The 19604-nt window shown below is 41.9% G+C and overlaps 1 protein-coding gene across 1 annotated transcript in view; it reads left to right on the top strand.

Moving 5' to 3' along the window:
- SCN5A (sodium voltage-gated channel alpha subunit 5) overlaps positions 1-19604 on the top strand; it is a 319838-nt gene that overhangs the window by 193660 nt on the left and 106574 nt on the right. The window contains exon 17 of the mRNA XM_074946329.1: positions 5374-5850. Coding sequence (XP_074802430.1) covers positions 5374-5850 — 477 coding nt within the window. The remainder of the gene's footprint in view (positions 1-5373; positions 5851-19604) is intronic.

The following is a 19604-nucleotide window of genomic DNA, read 5'->3' as shown; positions in this document are numbered from 1 at the left end:
CCACTGGATGCTTGCCAATTTTTCCACATCCTTCTTGTAGTGTGGGGCCCAAAACTGGACACAGTACTCCAGATGAGGCCTCACCAGTGTCAAATAGAGAAGAACGATCATGTCCCTCGATCTGCTGCAATGCCCTAACATATACATCCCAAAATGCCATTGGCCTTCTTGGCAACAAGGGCACACTGTTGACTCATATCCAGCTTCTCGTCCACTGTAACCCCTAGGTCCTTTTCTGCAGAACTGCTGCCTAGCCACTGAGTCCCTAGTCTGTAGTGGTGCATGGGATTCTTCCGTCCTAAGTGCAGGACTCTGCACTTGTCTTTGTTGAACCTCATCAGATTTCTTTTGGCCCAATCCTCTAGTTTTTCTCGGTCCCTCTGTAACCTATCCCTACCCTCCAACATATCTACCTCTCCTCCCAGTTTAGTGTCATCTGCAAACTTGCTGAGGGAGCAATCCACACCATCCTCCAGATCTTTAATGAAGATACTGAACAAAACTGGCCCGAGGACTGACCCTTGGGGCACTCCACTTGATACCAGCTCCAACTAGACATGGAGCCATTGATCACTACCCATTGAGCCCAACAATCTAGACAGCTTTCTATCCACCTTATTGTCCATTCATCCAGCCCATACTTCTTTAACTTACTGGCAAGAATACTGTGGGAGACCATGTCAAAAGCTTTGGCCTGCTCTAACTTGTGTTCCCCGATTTAATTACCTTAAAAGTGGCTCAAAGACACCTTTGGCACCATCCCCCGTGTGCTGTCCATGGTATGGTATTGCTACCCTTACTTCTGTGTTGCTGCTGGTGGTGGCACTGCCTTCAGAGCTGGGAACTCAGACACCTGCTGCCTCTTTCCGGCCACCCAGCTCTGAAGGCAGCGCAGAAGTAAGGGTGGCAATACTGCAACCCCCCTACAATAGCCTTGCAACCCCCTTTTGGGTCTGGACCCCCAGTCTGAGAAAAGCTGACCTAGATAGAACACTGGACTGGCACTCCATTTCTGTTCCTGGGTCTGACACGGGTCTGCTGGCTAACCTTGGCCAAGTGACTTCAACTCTTTGTGCCTCCGTTTCTCCATCTGTAAAATGGGGATAATTATATTGACCTCTTTTGTGAAGTCCTTTGAGATCTACTGGTGAAAAGTGCTATATAAGGGCTAGCTAGCAATTATTTGGGTACATATTTAAGACCATTAATGTGAATTTTCAGAAGGACCAGGGTGGGTTGGTTGGTTTATTTGTTTGTTTGTTTGTTTTGTTTTTGATATCTCAATTTTGGATTTCCAGCTTGAGACACTGCAAAGGGAGCTCATTTTCAAAGCGTGGTGCCCAACACTTTCTGAAAATCAGGCCTCTCTGGACAGTGTAGCATAAGGTGAAATTATGGGAATAGGTAAATATGGAGTGCTTATAAAGCAGTTCACTCTTTATTTAAACACTGAACAAATATTCTTCTGAGGCAGTCTTTTCATAAAAGAGAGGGAGAATATCTGAGGTTTATTTTTTGTGAAAAGCATGAACTGTAAATAGGTCTTTGTGCAAAATGTCTGCTGCATTTCGGAGAAGTAAATTATATTGACTTGGTAACCCATGATAAATAATGCTAAAAATGAGATCTACTGTATGCAGCTGCAGGTGTGTTTGTATAAAGTTATGCAGCTATGGAAAAGACTCAGAAAAGCAGTAATGAATAGACTTAACAGAAAACTGAGTTTATTTCAACTAATGACAGTAGTAGTCAATCAGTAATAAATCATAATAATCTGCAATTTGCCATGTTCCATGCCAAAAGGGAAGTTGATGCTACACCTGATTCCTTACTGTGTTCCTTGTGTAGTCATTTACACATACAAAGTGGGTGTGAAGGGCTACTAAATCAGAATGTTTTACACCCACTGTGCACAGGTGCAGGTGGCTGAAAAATGTGTAAGACAGCAAGAAATCAAAGCCTCCAAGATTTAAAAAGTGGTAACTTGAGGAAGATTGATATTGATTCCAGTTCATCCTTAGGACGCATCCAGCAGATCTTTGAGATTGTGTTGTTTAGAGATCCTCTTACCACAGTGATGCATAGCTCTGCCTTTAGCAACTGTGTCCTAGGACCTACGTAATGATTCTCTTGGTAGCTTGCTCACCATTATATTTTCTGTTTTTATGTGTATGTGTCCAGATCAATTTACAGCTGCTATACAATACATCTAATTGCTTGGTTTTTAATTACCTGATAGGCTGCATCTCTTTGAATACCTCCAACTGAGCACAAGAGACAGAGAACTCTACCATTTGAAATGTTGAGTATGACAAAGGAGAACTACACAAACTGTTTGTCTAGCATTCTGAACTGAACATGAGTTTACAGAATCCAAAAGCTGACTAGCTACCAAACAATTAGCTTTAATTTCACTTTAGTTTGTAGCTTGAATACAGGCAGCTAGTTCAAAGATGTGTTTTAGGTTTCAAGAGAGACAAATATAATTCTTAATGGACATAGGGCATCTACATTAATGCCAAATGCATTCATTGTAATCATTGTGATTACAGTGAGTACTTTGTGAATTAATAATTACAGGACACTTCAGATAAAGTATTACTAGTGTAATTAAGGCCATGCTAGTTTGCAAAATTCCAGCCCATACATTTTGAGTAATTAAAAAGTGAAAGAGAAACTTCTAGCTTTCTGAAAAGTTTCATGCTAGCATGAACACATTTTTCTATTATTTAACGTATACTAATAAAAATTTCAATTAAAAGTTAATCAGAAAGAGGAGGAGCTGACTTGTTTTTTGTACAGATCTAAACTTTGGCAGTGTGCAAGAATAAACATCCTTCACAAAAGTTCATTGCACTGGAAAAGGCCCTGAAAACTGGCTATGCCGAAAACTCAGTGTGAGTGCCAAGGCCCTATCTGGCATTGCCAACCCTCCAGGATTGTCTTGGAGTCTCCAGGAATTAAAGATTAATCTTTAATTGAAAATTATGTCATGTGATGAAATCGCCAGGAATTTGTCCAACCAAAGTTGGCAACCCTAGCCCTAGCGTATATTTTATTCATTGGTTGGTTGTTTAGGTAGCAATCAAGGGGATACCAGACTGTTTCTTAACATTTTATTTTGGATAAATGTCTTTTAACTTTAAATTTAGTCACAGCGACTGTCACAGTAGCAGAGCTAGCTGTATCTCTGCATGTTTTCTGAGTGCATCCACCTTAGGTGTTCAGCCTCTTGTCTTTACCTGCCTGGTGGAATCATGTGATTCTTCCACTCTTAGGCTATGTCTACACTACATCATTTACAGTGGCGCAGCTGCACCGATGCAGTTGCGCGGCTATAGCACTGCTGGTGAAGACGCTCTAAGCCAACCGGAAAGAGCTCTCCCATTGGCTTAATAACTCCTGCCTCTGCAAGAGGCGGTAGCTATGTTGGCAGGAGAAGCTCTCCCATCTACATGGCATTGCCCACACCAGCATGTAGGTCTGTATAACTTACGTCGCTCAGGTGTGTGGATTATTCACACCCCTGAGCAACATAAGTTATACCAAAGTAATTTGTAGTGTAGACATAGCCTTAGGCCAGTGACCCAAGAGCGCATGTTGAACCAGCCACTTATCACCCTGCAGGTACAACTGAGTTTTAGGCAGCTGCTTTTTTCCCCTTGGGGAACTTGCAACCAACAGCCTCTTTAAAATAAAGTGGTTTTATTTAGTGGCTGGAACAAAGCATTAGAGAAAAAAGGAGTTTAAAACAAAAAACAACTGACACAGACATTTAATCTAATCTTACACTTCACTGCAAGCTAAATTAGATAGAGCTGAAGTTACAAGAACAGAATAGAACAAATTAATATTCTCCTAGCCAGCCCAGATCTTCCTGTGTGTATGTGGGAGCTTCAGTCTGGCTCTCTCCCTGTTCAAATTGGTTTTCTCTGGTCAGCAGGAGCATCCGGTAGGGCCTATCCAGGAGGCTGTCCCATGACAGCTGCTCCACTGTTTGGCCAATTAGACCCATTCAGTCTCAATGGGTTTAAATCATGGACCTAATGACCATATCTCTCCTTTGGATGAGCATGATGGAACTGTCTGATCCCCTTTATTAGTCTAACACACCATCTTAGAAGTCAATCGCATTTTGGTTACAGATCAAAATAGGCATTTAATGCAGCCACTTATGGCCCTATATTGTCACAGTTACGTACCTAGCATCAGAAGAAAGGACTTGTAAGTAATAGAAATTCAGATTCTTTGACTAGCAGTTTTGAAAGTGACTCAAACTTTGAAAAGTTGCACAACCTTTAGGCATCTTGAGCCTGATTTTCAGAGGAGCTGACCAGGGCAGCTCCCAGTAATGGCAGCTGCATTGTGAATGCTCAGCACTTCTGAGATTCAGGCTTAAGGTTTTTCAGTCAGACACCGAAAAACACAAGCAGCCCAAATAAGAGGCCACTTTTGAAAGTGTTGAACTTGGTATCTTATGATGTTATGGATCTGTAGGGTTGTTAGTTTGGTGCTTTGCCTGTATGGATTGCATATCAAATGTTTCTCAAATGTTAATTAAAGTTTTTATCACCATCTAATTTGCACTATAGTTTATATTTTAAATGTAGATCTATAGCACATGATGAATGAACTTTAGATTAGGGGCAGCCTTTTCCACCCTTAAAGTCCTAAGTGAAGAGAGAGCATCCCAAATGCATTACCCATGTATATTTGCTTCTGCTACATGGCATTAGAAATCCTTAAAAGTAAAGGAAAGTGCATTTATTTCAGTATAAAAGCATTAAAACCAATGCAGACACTTGAAAGTGTTTCCAAATTTATTGCCATCACTAAGTGCCATGAACATTCATGTCACTGTATACTGTGAAATATAAATAACAATGTAAAGATGAATAGAAATCAAGGAAGCCCTGGAAGCATTTTTCTTACAGTATTCTATTACAGCTAAGTAGCTTCTTACCGGAAACCATTTAGCCATACAATTAGTCTCCTTCTTTAAGCTGGAATACTAGTCATATTGTCAAGTATATTCTACAGTAATACTTGAGGATATTTTCAACTATGTCTTTATATGAAAATTATCCCTCTCTTCTGTTTTTGAGTTTTGTTGTCTGCTTTTAAACTTTTTGGAGGATCAGGACATGTTACTGTCTATGCTGAACTTTTGTTCCTGAAAATAATTTTTTTGAAAAGTCTATGAGATTCTGATTCTTACTTGCACCATTGCAAATCAGGAGTAACTCCATGGATGTGAATAGAGTTTCATTGGTGTAAGTCAGATCAGAATGAGACCCTGTAGTTTCCAAGCCTAAGTGTTAAGTTTCAAAATGACAGTACCATTGATTTTCTTTTGACTCTAATTAATTTCAGGTGCTCAACCTGTTCCTTGCCTTGCTACTGAGTTCTTTTAGTGCTGACAACCTCTCAGCACCGGATGAAGATGGAGAGATGAACAATCTGCAGCTCGCTTTTGCTCGGATCAACAGGGGGCTTCAGTATGTGAAAAACACAACATGGGATTTCTGTTGTAATTTACTTAGGCATCCGAGGACGACAGCTGAAAAGAAGGCAATGATTAAACTTGCTGCCCAGAACACAGGTGTCCTTCACAACTGTGTGAATAGCCATACCACTGCAGGCATTGGTAAAGATGTGGAGAACCACAAAGAGAACCATGCCGACGATGGGACTGACAAAAATGGGCAGAAACTCCCAGTGATTAGTGACAATGATGATTTTCTGACCAACCCTCACCTGTCCATCTGTGTTCCCATTGCTGTGGGGGAGTCTGATATTGAAGATCAAGAAGATGATGAGGAGCAGAGCACATTCACAGAAATGGAGCAGGTAGGGAGCTAAAATGTTTGTTTGATGGCAGTAGTTTATTGAGAGGACATCCATTTCCACATCCAACTCTAGATCCATGGTTCATAATGCAAACGTTTAAGACCAAATCCTGCCTTGGATATGTACTTGCCACTCTCATTAACTTCAGTAGAAGTTACATGTGCATATCCAAGGGCAAAATTCAGCCTTTAATAAGGGAGTGTCTCCTATCATTGTATGCTTTCTCTATGTCCAAATTAATTATGTTAACAAGAGTAACTAAATTCCCACCCACGTCCAGCCCCAGTTCTCCTTTAGTTCAAATTATAGGAATATTAGAGAGGGCCCTTAGGTTCTCTGATAATTTAAAATGAAATTTTCCATACATGAGGAGGGGAAAGTGGCTTGACTTGGTTTATGTAGCAGAACTTCAGCCCCAAATAGTTCTGGTTAAAGGGTCTGAACCATGCAAATGCTGATGTGACCATATGTAGGAGCACGTAGTGGCTGATTTAGGAAGCACGTTTTCGAGAAAGGCAAATAATGAGTTAGGAACATGCCTTAGTTTGACACTGTAAACTTACTTATTCTACAGACCTCTTAATAGAGCTGGTTGAAAAATTCTGAATGTTTTGAAATTTTGATGAAAAACACACAAAAATGATTCCCAACAAATCCCCACCCGCCCCCACACACACTTTTTGAACCGCTCTACCTCTCTGTTTCATGGATCACAATTAATCATGTTGCAGCCAATGCCATTAGCTCTGATCCAGCACCCATTGAGGTAAATGGAAACCCATGGATTTCAGTGGGCCCTTTGCATCAAGCTGAAATTCTTTTGGGTCTCAGAGATGTAAGGAAGAATGTTCAGACACAAGCACTATCCTTAGAGAGGTGTTATGTGAAGAAAACATAACCAAATAACCATGTAGATAGTCACAAATAGATAAATGTTAACCTCTAATGCTTCACTATGGGGAAGCTTATTACACTCTGTCACCAGCCAGTATTGCCATATTGATTGATGAGCTGATAAAAGAGAAGATGGGGAACTACAACTCTAAATGTTATCAAGCCATGTCATCCAAATAGACACCAGGACAATGAAATGTGCAGTCAGAAAATATTTGGAAATATCTTAAAGGGTTGTTTTTCTTTTACTTTATTTAAGGGACATGTATTAAAATCATCGGTTTCAGTGAAGGTGGCATGGAAAGTAAAGTAAATTAAATCGAAACCTGAGTGTGACTACTTGCTGTTTTGGCTTTGTGCATTTTGGCTTTATTCTTAACAGCAGATGTGTTGTTTAAGCTTTGATAGGTCCTGTCAGTTGCTCCCTAGTTCTAGCTAAAAGAAGGCAAGTAAGCATACATAAAACATATATGTGATAGTTGCTAAATAGAATGATTGCTACTGACAATGTTTGTGTTCTCTTTGACATCTTTTCTCCCTCCCCCATAATAGTTGAATATGGGCGAGTACCGTGTAAGGTAAACCTCTTGTAAGGTAAACCCTATATACAGTGGCTTAGAGTATGGTGGCCTTGTTATGATTGATTAATCTGACATTATTGATTGGCTGAAATTCATATTATTTTTCTGGAGACAGAATCTATTTCTAGCTGAGATTTGAAAAAAAAAGTTTCTTGTCTTTCTACATCAGTTCAAGGCAGGGGGGTTTGTGGTACATTGTTAAATACTCTTGTTTGCTCATCAGAACAAAAAAGCATGCGTTCATTGACCCTTCACCTAGAAATATGTCTAGTACTATATGCAATGCTTTTCAAGCTAATAAATAATAGTGGGTACAGTTAAAACTTAAAATCTAGTCTCTTCTCATTGGAGCTTACTGAAGTTTCACAACAGGATCTAAGGAAAAAGTTCAAAAACACTGATTTCCAGTCTAGTAAGACTGCACTGCATTTTTACACATTCATGTAGCTGTTGATCTCTCTCTCATAGGTAGGTACTAGCTCATTTCATGTTATTGTTGGAAGAAAATGTAGAATCAGAATTTTACTGATACGTATTAGACCTGGATGGAAAATGGAATTTCCATCCTGCAGGAAATTTTGATAGTTAGAAAGTTGTTTACATCCCGAATTGGGATGAAAAGTAAACGTTTTTGCGGAATGGAAATTCTGAAAAATTTCTATTGAGAAACATCAAAATGTCCTTATTGAACCCTTAAGGAAAAAATGCATCATAAAAATGTGAATAATAGTGAGGAATCAGTTAAGAACATCTTATTACATGCCCAAGATGCCAGAATACCGCAATCAAGGAAGAAGGCCATTTTGGTTAAAAAAAAACAAACAAACACAAAACCTGACCTGCTTTAGAGGGGAGCTTACGGCAACTGTAATACATATATTTATATATATATATATATATAATGAAAAAGAAAGGGGAAGTTGATAGTAATTAATATAAATGAGAAGTTAGGAATTGCAGAATATTGATAAGGGAACCCAGGGGACACAAGGAGAAATCTATGACTAGCTGAGCTAAAGACAATAACAAGGAGTTTTTAAAATATATTGGGAACAAAAAGTATCCTGACAATGGTGTTGGTCCATTACTAGATAGAAATGGTCGAATTATCAGTAATAATGCAGAAAAGGCAGAAATGTTCAATAAATATTTCTGTTCTGTATTTGGGGAAAAATAGATGATCATCATATGGTAATGATAACATTCTTTGCATTCCACTAGTATCTCTAGAGAACATTAAACAGAAACTACTAAAGTTAGACATTTTTTAAATCAGTAGGTCCTGATAACTTGCAGCCAAGAATTTTAAAATTGCTGGTTGAGGAGCTCACAGGACCATTAATGTTAATTTTCAGTTAGTTTTCGAGCACTTAGTTCCAGAAGACTGGAAGAAAGCCAATGTACTGATTTTTTAAAAGGGTAACTGGAATGACCTTGGTAACTATAGGCCTGTCAGCCTGACATTGATCCTGGGCAAGATAATGGAGCAGCTGATATGGGACCCAATTAATAAAGAATTAAAGGGGGATAATATAATTAATGCTAATCAACATGGGTTTATGGAAAATAGATCCTGTCAAACTAACTCGATATCTTTTTTTTTATGAGATTACAAGTTTGGTTGATAAAGATAGAAGTGTTGCCATAATATACTTAGACTTCTGTAAACTAGCACAATATAAATTTTACATGGCACACATTAAATGGGTAAAAACTGGCGAACTGTTAGGTTTCAATATATTGAAAAGGGGAATTGTTGTTAAGCAGGTGTGTTTCTAGTGGGGTCCCTCAAGAATTGGTTCTTGGCCCTATGCTTTTTAATATTTTTATCAGTGAGTTGGAAGATAACATAAATTATTACTGATAACATTTACAGATGAAACACAAATTGGTGGAGTGGTAAATAATGAAGAGAACAGGTCATTGATACAGAGCAGGGTTTCAACATAACTGATCGCTTCATAAGCTGGGTGCAAGCCAACTATGAGTTCTTATATGGCTAAATGTAAATGGATACATGTGGGAACAAAGAATGTAGACCATACTTACAGAATGGGGGACTCTATCCTGGGAAGTAATGACTCTGAAAAAGATTTGGGGGTTGTGGTAGATAATCTGCTCAAAGTGAGCTCCCAGTGTGATACTGTGGCCAAAAGAAGTAATGTGATTACATAAACAGGAGAATCTCGAATAGGAGTAGAGAAGTTATAGAGTAGAGAAGTTTCAGAGTAACAGCCGTGTTAGTCTGTATTCGCAAAAAGAAAAGGAGTACTTGTGGCACCTTAGAGACTAACCAATTTATTTGAGCATAAGCTTTCGTGAGCTACAGCTCACTTCATCGGATGCATACTGTGGAAAGTGTATAAAAAGATCTTCTACACTTTCCACGGTATGCATCCGATGAAGTGAGCTGTAGCTTACGAAAGCTTATGCTCAAATAAATTGGTTAGTCTCTAAGGTGCCATAGAGTAGAGAAGTTATAGAGAAGTTATATAGTTATAGAGTAGAGCAGTTATAGAAAAGTTATATAGGACCCGTCGCCCCTAACTGCCCCCTGCCCTTAACTGCCCCCCACCACCCCATTCAACCCCCCTCTCCTTCCTGATTGCCCCCCCGGGACCCCTACCCCATCCACCCCCCCACTCCCTGTCCCCTGACCGCCCCCCGCCGCCCCATCCAACCCTTCCTCTCCTTCCTGACTGCCTTCCCAGGACCCCTGCCCCATTCAACCCCCATTCCCTGCCCTCTGACCACCCCGACCCCTATCCATGCCCCTGACAACCCCGCGAAATCCCCTGTCCTCTATCCAACCCCCCCTCTGCTCCCTGCCCCCTTACCGTGCTGCCTGGAGCACCGGTGGCTGGTGGCGCAGCTGCACCAGGACAAGCAGCCGCACTGCGTAGCACAGAGCACCGGGTCACGCCGGGCTCTGCAACCCTGCCGCCCAGACCATTGTGTGGCTGCAGGGGTGGAGGGACAGCCTCCCAGGCCAGGAGCTCAGGGGCCGGGCAGGATGGTCCCGCGGGCTGGATGTGGCCCACGGGCTGTAGTTTGCCCACCTCTGGCTTAAGTCCTAAATTTCACTATTGGTCAAGGATAAAATCCTGGCATTTCCTGCCTGTGAACATAATTTTTTATTGGAAAAAATCCAAATCTACCTTAGGACAATATGCAAAAATTTTTACAGAGGAATTATGCAAGTTTGTGGAGAAATGAGCTTTCGATGATGATTTGACAGGTTTTTTGAATGTCATAGAATCATAGAAGATTAGGGTTGGAAGAGACCTCAGGAGGTCATCTAGTCCAACCCCATGCTCAAAGCAAGACCAACCCCAACTAAATCATCCCAGTCAGGGCCTTGTCAAGCTGGGCCTTAAAAACCTCTAAGGATGGAGATTCCACCATCTACGTAAGTAACCCCTTTCAGTGTTTCACTACCCTCCTAGTGAAAGAGTTTTTCCTGATATCCAACGTAGACCTCCCCCACTGCAACTTGAGACCATTGCTCCTTGTTCTGTTATCTGCCACCACTGAGAACAGCCTAGCTCCATCCTCTTTGGAACCCCCCTTCAGTTAGTTGAAGGCTGCTATCAAATCCCCCCCTCACTCTTCTCTTCTGCAAACTAAATAAGCCCAGTTCCCTCAGCCTCTTCTCATAAGTCATGTGCCCCAGCCCCCTAATAATTTTCGTTGCCCTCCACTGGACTCTCTCCAATTTATCCACATCCTTTCTGTAGTGGGGGGCCCAAAACTGGATGCAGTACTCCAGATATGGCCTCACTAGTGCTGAATCGAGGAGAATCATCACTTCCCTTGATCTGCTGGCAACGCTCCTACTAATGCAGCCCAATATGCCAAGGGCACACTGTTGACTCATATCCAGCTTCTCATCCACTGTAATCCCCAGGTCCTTTTCTGCAGAACTGCTGCTTAGCCAGTCCATCCCTAGCCTGTAGCAGTACATGGGATTCTTCCTTCCTAAGTGCAGGACTCTACATTTGTCCTTGTTGAACCTCATCAGATTCCTTTTGGCTCAATCCTCCAATTTGTCTAAGTCACTCTAGACCCTATCTCTACCCTCCAGAATATCTACTTCTTTCCCGCAGCTTAATGTAATTCGCAAACTTGCTGAGGGTGCAATCCATCCCATCATCATCATGAAGATGTTGAACAAAACCGGCCCCAGGACCAACCCCGGGGCACTCCGCTTGATACTAGCTGCCAACTAGACATTGAGCCATTGATCACTACCCGTTGAGCCCGACGATCTTGCCAGCTTTCTATCCACCTTATAGTCCATTCATCCAATCCATACTTCTTTAACTTGCTGGCAAGAATACTGTGGGAGACCATATCAGAATCTTTGCTGAAGTCAAGGTATATCATGTCCACCACTTTCCTCATATCCACAGAGCCAGTTAGCTCATCATAGAAGGCAATCAAGTTGGTCAGGCATGACTTGCCTTTGGTGAATCCATGCTGACTGTTCCTGATCACCTTCCTCTCCTCCAAGTGCTTCAAAATGGATTCCTTGAGGACCTGCTCCATGATTTTTCCAGGGATTGAGGTGAGGCTGACCAGTCTGTAGTTCCTTTTTTAAAGACAGGCACTATATTTGCCTTTTTCCAGTCATCCGGGACCTTCCCTGATTGCCATGAGTTTTCAAAGATAATGGCCAATGGCTCTGCAATCCCATCAGCCAACTCCCTCAGCACCCTGGGATGCATTGCATCCGGCCCCATGCACTTGTGCCTGTACAGCTTTTCTAAATAGTCTTTAACCTGTTCTTTCACTACTGAGGGCTGCTCACCTCCTCCCCATACTGTGCTGCCCAGTGCAGCAGTCTGGGAGCTGACCTTGTCTGTGAAGACCGAAGCAAAAAAAAGCATTGAGTACTTCAGCTTTTTCCACATCATCTGTCACTAGGTTGCCTCCCCCATTCAGTAAGGGTCCCACACTTCCCCATAACTTCTTCTTGTTGCTAACATACCTGTAGAAACCTTTCTTGTTACGTTTCACATTCCTTGCTAGCTGCAACTCCGATTCTGCTTTGGCCTTCCTGATTACATCCCTGCATGCTCGAGCAATATTTTTATACTCCTCCCTAGTCATCTGTCCAAGTTTCCACTTCTTGTAAGCTTCCTTTTTGTGTTTAAACTCACTGAAGATTTCTCAGTTAAGCCAAGCTGGTCGCCTGCCATATTTACTGTTCTTTCTGCACATTGGGATGGTTTGTTCCTTCACCCTCAATAAGGCTTCTTTAAAATACAGCCAACTCTCCTGGACTCCTTTCCCCATCATATTAGCCTCCCAGGAGATCCTGCTCATCAGTTCCCTGAGGGAGTCAAAGTCTGCTTTTCTGAAGTCCAGGGTCCGTATTCTGCTGCTCTCCTTTCTTCTTTTTGTCAGAATCCTGAACTCGACCAACTCATGGTCACTGCTGCTCAGGTTGCCACCCACTTCTACTTCCCCTACCAATTCTTCCCTGTTTGTGAGTAGCAGGTCAAGAGGAGCATGGCCCCTCGTTGGTTCCTCCCGCACTTGCACCAGGAAGTTGTCCCTAACACTCTCCAAAAACTTCCTGGATTGTCTGTGCACTGCTGTATTGTTTTCCCAGCAGATGTTAGGGTGATTGAAGTCCCCCATAAGAAACAGGGCCTGTGATCTGGAAACTTCTGTTAGTTGTCTGAAGAAAGCCTCGTCTACCTCATCCTCCTGGTCTGGTGGTCTATAGCAGATGCCCACCACGACATCACCCTTGTTGCTCTTAACCCAAAGAGACTCAATGGGCTTTTCTCCAGTTTCATACAGAGCTCTGAGTAATCATACTGCTCTCTTACACACAGTGCAACTCCTCCCCCTTTTCTCCCCCGCCTGTCCTTCCTGAACAGTTTATATCCATCCATGATAGTGCTCCAGTCATGTGAGTTACCCCACCAAGTGTAAATTACCATTTACTTTTATTCAAATAGTGAATAATTGGCACTAAAACCATTTCATTTTACACTGAACTAAGTTATATAGATATAGATATAGTACAGAGGTATTGACTAGTTTAAATTGGTCTCTGTGGGACAGTTCCTCAACTGGTGTAATTCAGCATAACTCAATTTACCCCAGCTGTGGATCTGGCTCTGCATCTGTAGGAAACACTCACTTCCAAGTTAGAGGCATTCTATGTTTATTTCCTCAAAACACTAATAAATCACCTTTGCACAGGTGTAACTAATGACATATGGTGCAAAACAGTGGAGAAGCAGGCGCATGTCTGGTTTTGACAGTGCCTGTTCCAGCTCCGAATGCTGTGTTAACCCACAAAAAATATCTTGTTCACAACACAGGTTACTGAAGAGGAAGAGGAAATGGTATGACTTGGGGTTTAGTATTCAAGCCTCATTCACAGGATTGATAGTATCAGGCATTATAACTGTGATAACTTCATTTTTCTGACAAACCTATCAGAAGCTGGGAAATTAGCTTCCCCATTCATGTCGCACTTTTAAAGCTTTGATCATGTTACACTCCCAGATTCCACACTACTCCTTATCCCAACAAATGTCTGTGTTGCCATGATAACCACAGTAAATCGTGCAAAGGGAAATCAAGAGAAATGCAAATGCAATTTACCTGAGTGCATCGAAAGACCCACAGTTATGGCTAAATATCTCTTTGCATTGAGGGCATTATATACAAATGAAACAAGAGCTCCTTGGGGGAGTTTGTTATGCATTCAAATCTATTCTAACTTTTCCCTAACTTTAATCCATTTTTTATATATTTAAGAATTTTAGAATGGGTGGGGAGAATGATTGTGTGCTTGTGTGTCTGAAGAAGGATGTTTAGAGAAGAAAATGTCTCCCTCTTCACTTGAAAGATGCTGGTTGAAGAGGGATTTAGTGGTCACAGTTTGGCAGAGTTGCTAGAACCTTGCTTTATTTTCTCCTGTTAGTGGATTTTATTGTTGTTGCCTGGGAGAGGAGGTAAAGGAAGTGTCTACATCAGCATTTATTAAAAGAAAAGGTGTACTTGTGGCACCTTAGAGACTAACCAATTTATTTGAGCATAAGCTTTCGTGAGCTACAGCTCACTTCATCGGATGCATCGCTGTAGCTCACGAAAGCTTATGCTCAAATAAATTGGTTAGTCTCTAAGGTGCCACAAGTACTCCTTTTCTTTTTGCGAATACAGACTAACACGGCTGTTACTCTGAAACCTAGCATTTATTAATGAATATTCCTGTCTGACATCCATGACAAGGAAGCCCTCAGATCTGCCCACTCATTGCATCCCATGGGGCTTCCAGCAATGAAGTAGAGTGTCTGCAGCAGAGTCACTGGAGATGTGCATGGGGGGGAAGCAATTTTGATTCATCCCGTAAAATGTTGAGTGCAAGAAGAGATTTTTCTCTACATACAGGAGACATTTAAAATTTCCTCTCTCTGAAGCCAATTGCCACTGTGATTAACCTATTATAATGTGGAAAGTTTAGAATTTTGACGTACTTGTCTTAGAAGTAAACACCTCATTTACTTCTGTGCTTCCCAAGTGCATTATTAAAAGTATTAACACAGTGGGCCAAATCTTGTAGTCCTTTTCCAGGCAAAGCGCCTATTAAAGACATCGGACCATACTCTGTTCAACGTACGTTGGTGAAAATCCAGTGTCAGCTGGCATAATTGAGAGGCTAATGACACTTTGCCTAAATCAGGACTGCAAGATTGGATGCAACATTGCTAGAGAGTAGGTATTTTTTGGTGCAATCCAATCCTCCTGTCTTCCAGAGCCTTCACATCAAGGGTGAGTATCGGAATACTCTGCTGGAAAGGACAAAAAAAGCCACTTTCAAGAAAGCCTTCGCAGTTAAGTAAAACTGCACCCATGTTGTTAAGTGTGGCATCCTGAAAGTTCAATATTACAAAACCCTTCTACAACTGTATTTTCTATTCAATGTATTAGGAAAAGTTTTCATTTCAACTGGCATTTCTATTATCTCGGCCAATGCTGGCAGCAGCCATCTTGCTGAAAGGTACCAATTTGTGACACTCTCAGTATGAGAACCTGTAATAACCTAGTACACCTGCGACACCTTAATCTCCCTTTTGTAACTGAGATGCACTGACAGTAAAGAAATATGGAAGAGACATGCTTGCAGCCTACGCATATGGCAGAGAAAGAAAACAAAAATCTGCACAGATTCTATAATGAAACAGAAAATGACAGGTAGAACTTAAGTCCAGAAAATTTGGTTGTGTAGGAGATGCCCCCTCCCCATCGAAACTTAATGGAGCTGTCTTTCTGTCATGTATTTTTAGGTGCCAGTCATTGTAGCATTCCCACCCAGCGCTTTAAGAGACAGAGACAAAACCCCCCACTCCTCATTAGTTTAACGCTATGATGGGAGCAAGAATCACCATAGTAAGTCATCTGTTTATTCTCCCAGATGCACTTGGTGTCCAATTGTCCATTGTATGAAAACAAACTAATAATAAAGATTATTCCAGTACCTTTGAAACAGAGAAGTCCAAATATTGATTGTCCTCTGAGGAATAAAAAAGTGTTTCCCCATATAATTCAACTATTTTAATCTGCATCTTTTGATGCAGCACAGCAGTGTCACAATGAGTCTGGTTGCATTCTTTTCAGATTGTCTTTTCAAGCACTAATTTTGGCTCCCTGAAGGATTAAATCATAGAAATCATTTTCTAAACCTCTGTAAAGTCCGTTCAGAGCCCGAAGAATGAACACCTTAATACATGTGACATCAAAACTCACGGTGCTGAAATAATGGGAGGAGATCAAGGAGACATTAAATTGTTCCACCATCTTAATCTGCAAAATGCAGCCATCTCACTAACAAGACCATATAGGAAATTACCTTAAACTTACCATGTTAAAAGGTTTTAGAAATCAAAATGGGCCTGATCCACACCCCTTCTACAGCCCCTTTTGCACCACTCCACATGCTACCTGGGGTTCTTCTTCAACTTTGACCCTACTGCTCCCTCCAGCAGAGAGTGCAGCTTGTCTGAAACAGCATCTGACTCAGTGTCTCTGCAATACTCTTAGACTACATCTACTCTGCATGCTTCTCTTGGCAGTCTGTAGACTATGTATTCAGACTATGACACCCTAGAACAGGTTGGAGTAGCCGTGTAGATGGTGAGGCATTGCTTAGGTGAGTAGAGTACAGACAAATCGCACCTGAGTTCATCCCTACACAGCTCTCTACTCACCCAGGCGGTGCCTTCGCACCCACACTGCTGCTTTCAGCCATGTAGTGTCATATTGCCTGTCACAGGCAAAGATTATAGCAGGGGGAAGGCAGCTGGGAAATGGTCCACCCAGCTCCCCATTGCTAGAGCCCCGCTGTGGCTGCTTTGTGTCACCCTGATTTTGCAAAGAAGCTGAAAAGCCAACAGCTCGAGCCACCTGAGGATTGAATCTCACCTGAATGGGGAGATCCTTACATAGCATCAAATTGCTGTAGCTGCTGCTAGGCCATCCCATCCCAGGATGTGGTATCTGGTGCAGGGAGTGTTGTCTTAGGAAAGGTGGCATATCTTTGCCCATTCCCCTGGGATCCTGCACAGTTCCACCAGGGCCTGATTTTGCTGTCTTCCTAGTTTCTTGTCTGTGTAACTGCACTGACTCCAATGGTGTAACATAATACCTGATTTACCCTGGTGTCAGAATCAATCCTATTGACTTCCATGGGAACTGAGCTGCTAACGCCAGTATTGTACTGAGTCCACCCAGAATCCCAAATTGGTGTAAGTTACACTCATTTTGCACACCCTCTGAATACCAAATTGGTCCAGGTGACTCTACTTTGCTACTTACATTCATTTTCTGACCCATGATTTTCCCCTTACACCTGTGGCTAGATCCTACTATAAGTTGCATGAGGGCAACTCCCATTGAAGTCAGTGGGAGTTTCATAGGTCCCCAGTGTCTAATTTACATTACTGTTTATGACATCAATAGAGCTGGCTGGAAACCAGAATTTCCATTCCCCAGGAAATTCTGACATTTTGAGTCAAAAATTCCCATGAGACAAGGTGGGTGAAGTAATGTCTTTTATTGGACCAGCTTCTGCTGAGAGAAGCTTTGGAACTTACATGAAGCCCTTCTTCAGGTCTTGTAACTATCAACGTGTTTTGTTTTGCTAATGTGGAAACAAAATATAATATAATAATATACAATATTAAAAATAATAATATAATAAAAAGGTTAAAACAAAATGAAACTCTAATGTCAAAGCAAAACATTTTGACATTATCAAAATGAAATGAGAATGCAGAACATTTCATCAAAATTGATGCATTCCCACAACCCATTTCAATTTTAATGAAAAACTGTTCCATCAGAAGAGTTTGGACCAGCTCTAGTCATCAGCTTTGAATCTAAATGTAAAGGGGCATGAGTTGATGTAAACTTACCAGCTGAGGAAAAATGCCTGGAAAGATAGGTGCAAGCAAATTAGTGTGGCCTCGAGGAATAATTTGAACTTAATTGGCAAATATTAAACAACAAAATCTTTACATTTGTTTTCACATTCACATATGTGTAGAAATTTAGATTTGTTACATCAGTTTTCATCAAGACACAGCAGACAGAACTAGAAGACTTGCTGTCAGTCTCTTCATTGATGTGATTAGAGCAGTCACACTGCTAACAAAGGTTTTAGGGTGCTCATTTAGTATAAGATGCCTGGAAATCTATTTCTCCATAGCATAATGCCTAAGATCCATGAAACACTGGAGGGCAATTAAAAAAAAAGCCTGGCACTGAAAGAACTGATATCAGGCATAGCTGACTTGACAACATGCATTTGGAGAGAATGCTTTGGATTCTTTGACCATGGGATGGTGTTCCAAGAAGGAGGAGTGCTAGGTAGAGACAGGCTTCACCTAACGAAGAGGGGGAAGAGCATCTTTGCAAGCAGGCTGGCTAACCTAGTGAGGAGGGCTTTAAACTAGGTTCCCTGTGGGAAGGAGACCAAAGCCCTGAGGTAAGTGGGGAAGTGGGATGCCAGAAGGAAGCATGAGCAGGAGAGCACAAGAGGGGAAGGCTCCTGCCTCATACTGAGAAAGCGGGATGATCAGCGAGTTATCTGAAATGCAAGAAGCCTGAGAAACAAGCAGGGAGAACTGGAAGTCCAGGCGCAGTCAAGGAATTATGATATGATTGGAATAACAGAGACTTGGTGGGTTAACTCACACGACTGGAGTACTGTCATGGATGGATATAAACTGTTCAGAAAGGACAGGCAGGGCAGAAAAGGTGGGGGAGTTGCATTGTATGTAAAGAGCAGTATGACTGCTCAGAGCTCCGGTATGAAAGTGCAGAAAAACCTGAGAGTCTCTGGATTAACTTTAGAAGTGTGAGCAACAAAGGTGATGTCGTGGTGGGAGTCTGCTACAGACCAGCAGACCAGCGGGATGAGGTGGACAAGGCTTTCTTTCACCAACTAACGGCAGTTACTAGATCACAGGCCCTGGTTCTCATGGGAGACTTCAATTACCCAGATATCTGCTGGGAGAGCAATACAGTGGTGCACAGACAATCCAAGAAGTTTTTGGAAAGGGTAGGGGACAATTTCCAGATGCGAGTGCTGGAGGAACCAGCTAGGGGCAGAGCTCTTCTTGACCTGCTGCTCACAAACCGGGAAGAATTAGTAGGGGAAGCAAAACTGGAGGAGAACCTGGGAGGCAGTGACCATGAGATGGTTGAGTTCAGGATCCTGACAAAGGGAAGAAAGGAGAGCAGCAGAATACGGACCCTGGACTTCAGAAAAGCAGACTTTGACTCCCTGAGGGAACTGATGGGCAGGATCCCCTGGGAGAACAACATGAGGGAGAAAGGAGTCCAGGAGAGCTGGCTGTATTTTAAAGAATCCTTATTGAGGTTACAGGAACAAAACATCCCAATGTGTAGAAAGAATAGTAAGTATGGCAGGTGACCAGCTTGGCTTAACAGTAAAATCCTTGCTGATCTTAAACACAAAAAAGAAGCTTACATGAAGTGGAAGGTTGGACAGATGACCAGGGACGAGTATAAACATCTTGCTCAGGCATGCAGGAGTGAAATCAGGAAGGCCAAATCATACTTGGAGTTGCAGCTAGCAAGAGATGTTAAGAGTAACAAGAAGGGTTTCTTCAGGTATGTTAGCAACAAAAAGAAAGTCAAGGAAAGTGTGGGCCCCTTACTGAATGAGGGAGGCAACCTAGTGACAGAGGATGTGGAAAGAGCTAATGTACTCAGTGCTTTTTTTTGCCT

The sequence above is a fragment of the Natator depressus genome, chromosome 2 (genome assembly GCF_965152275.1).
Source record: "Natator depressus isolate rNatDep1 chromosome 2, rNatDep2.hap1, whole genome shotgun sequence".
In the NCBI taxonomy this organism is placed as follows: Eukaryota; Metazoa; Chordata; order Testudines; family Cheloniidae; genus Natator; species Natator depressus.
The sequence above is the reverse complement of the archived record's forward strand: the minus strand, read 5'-3'. Positions and strand labels throughout refer to the sequence as shown.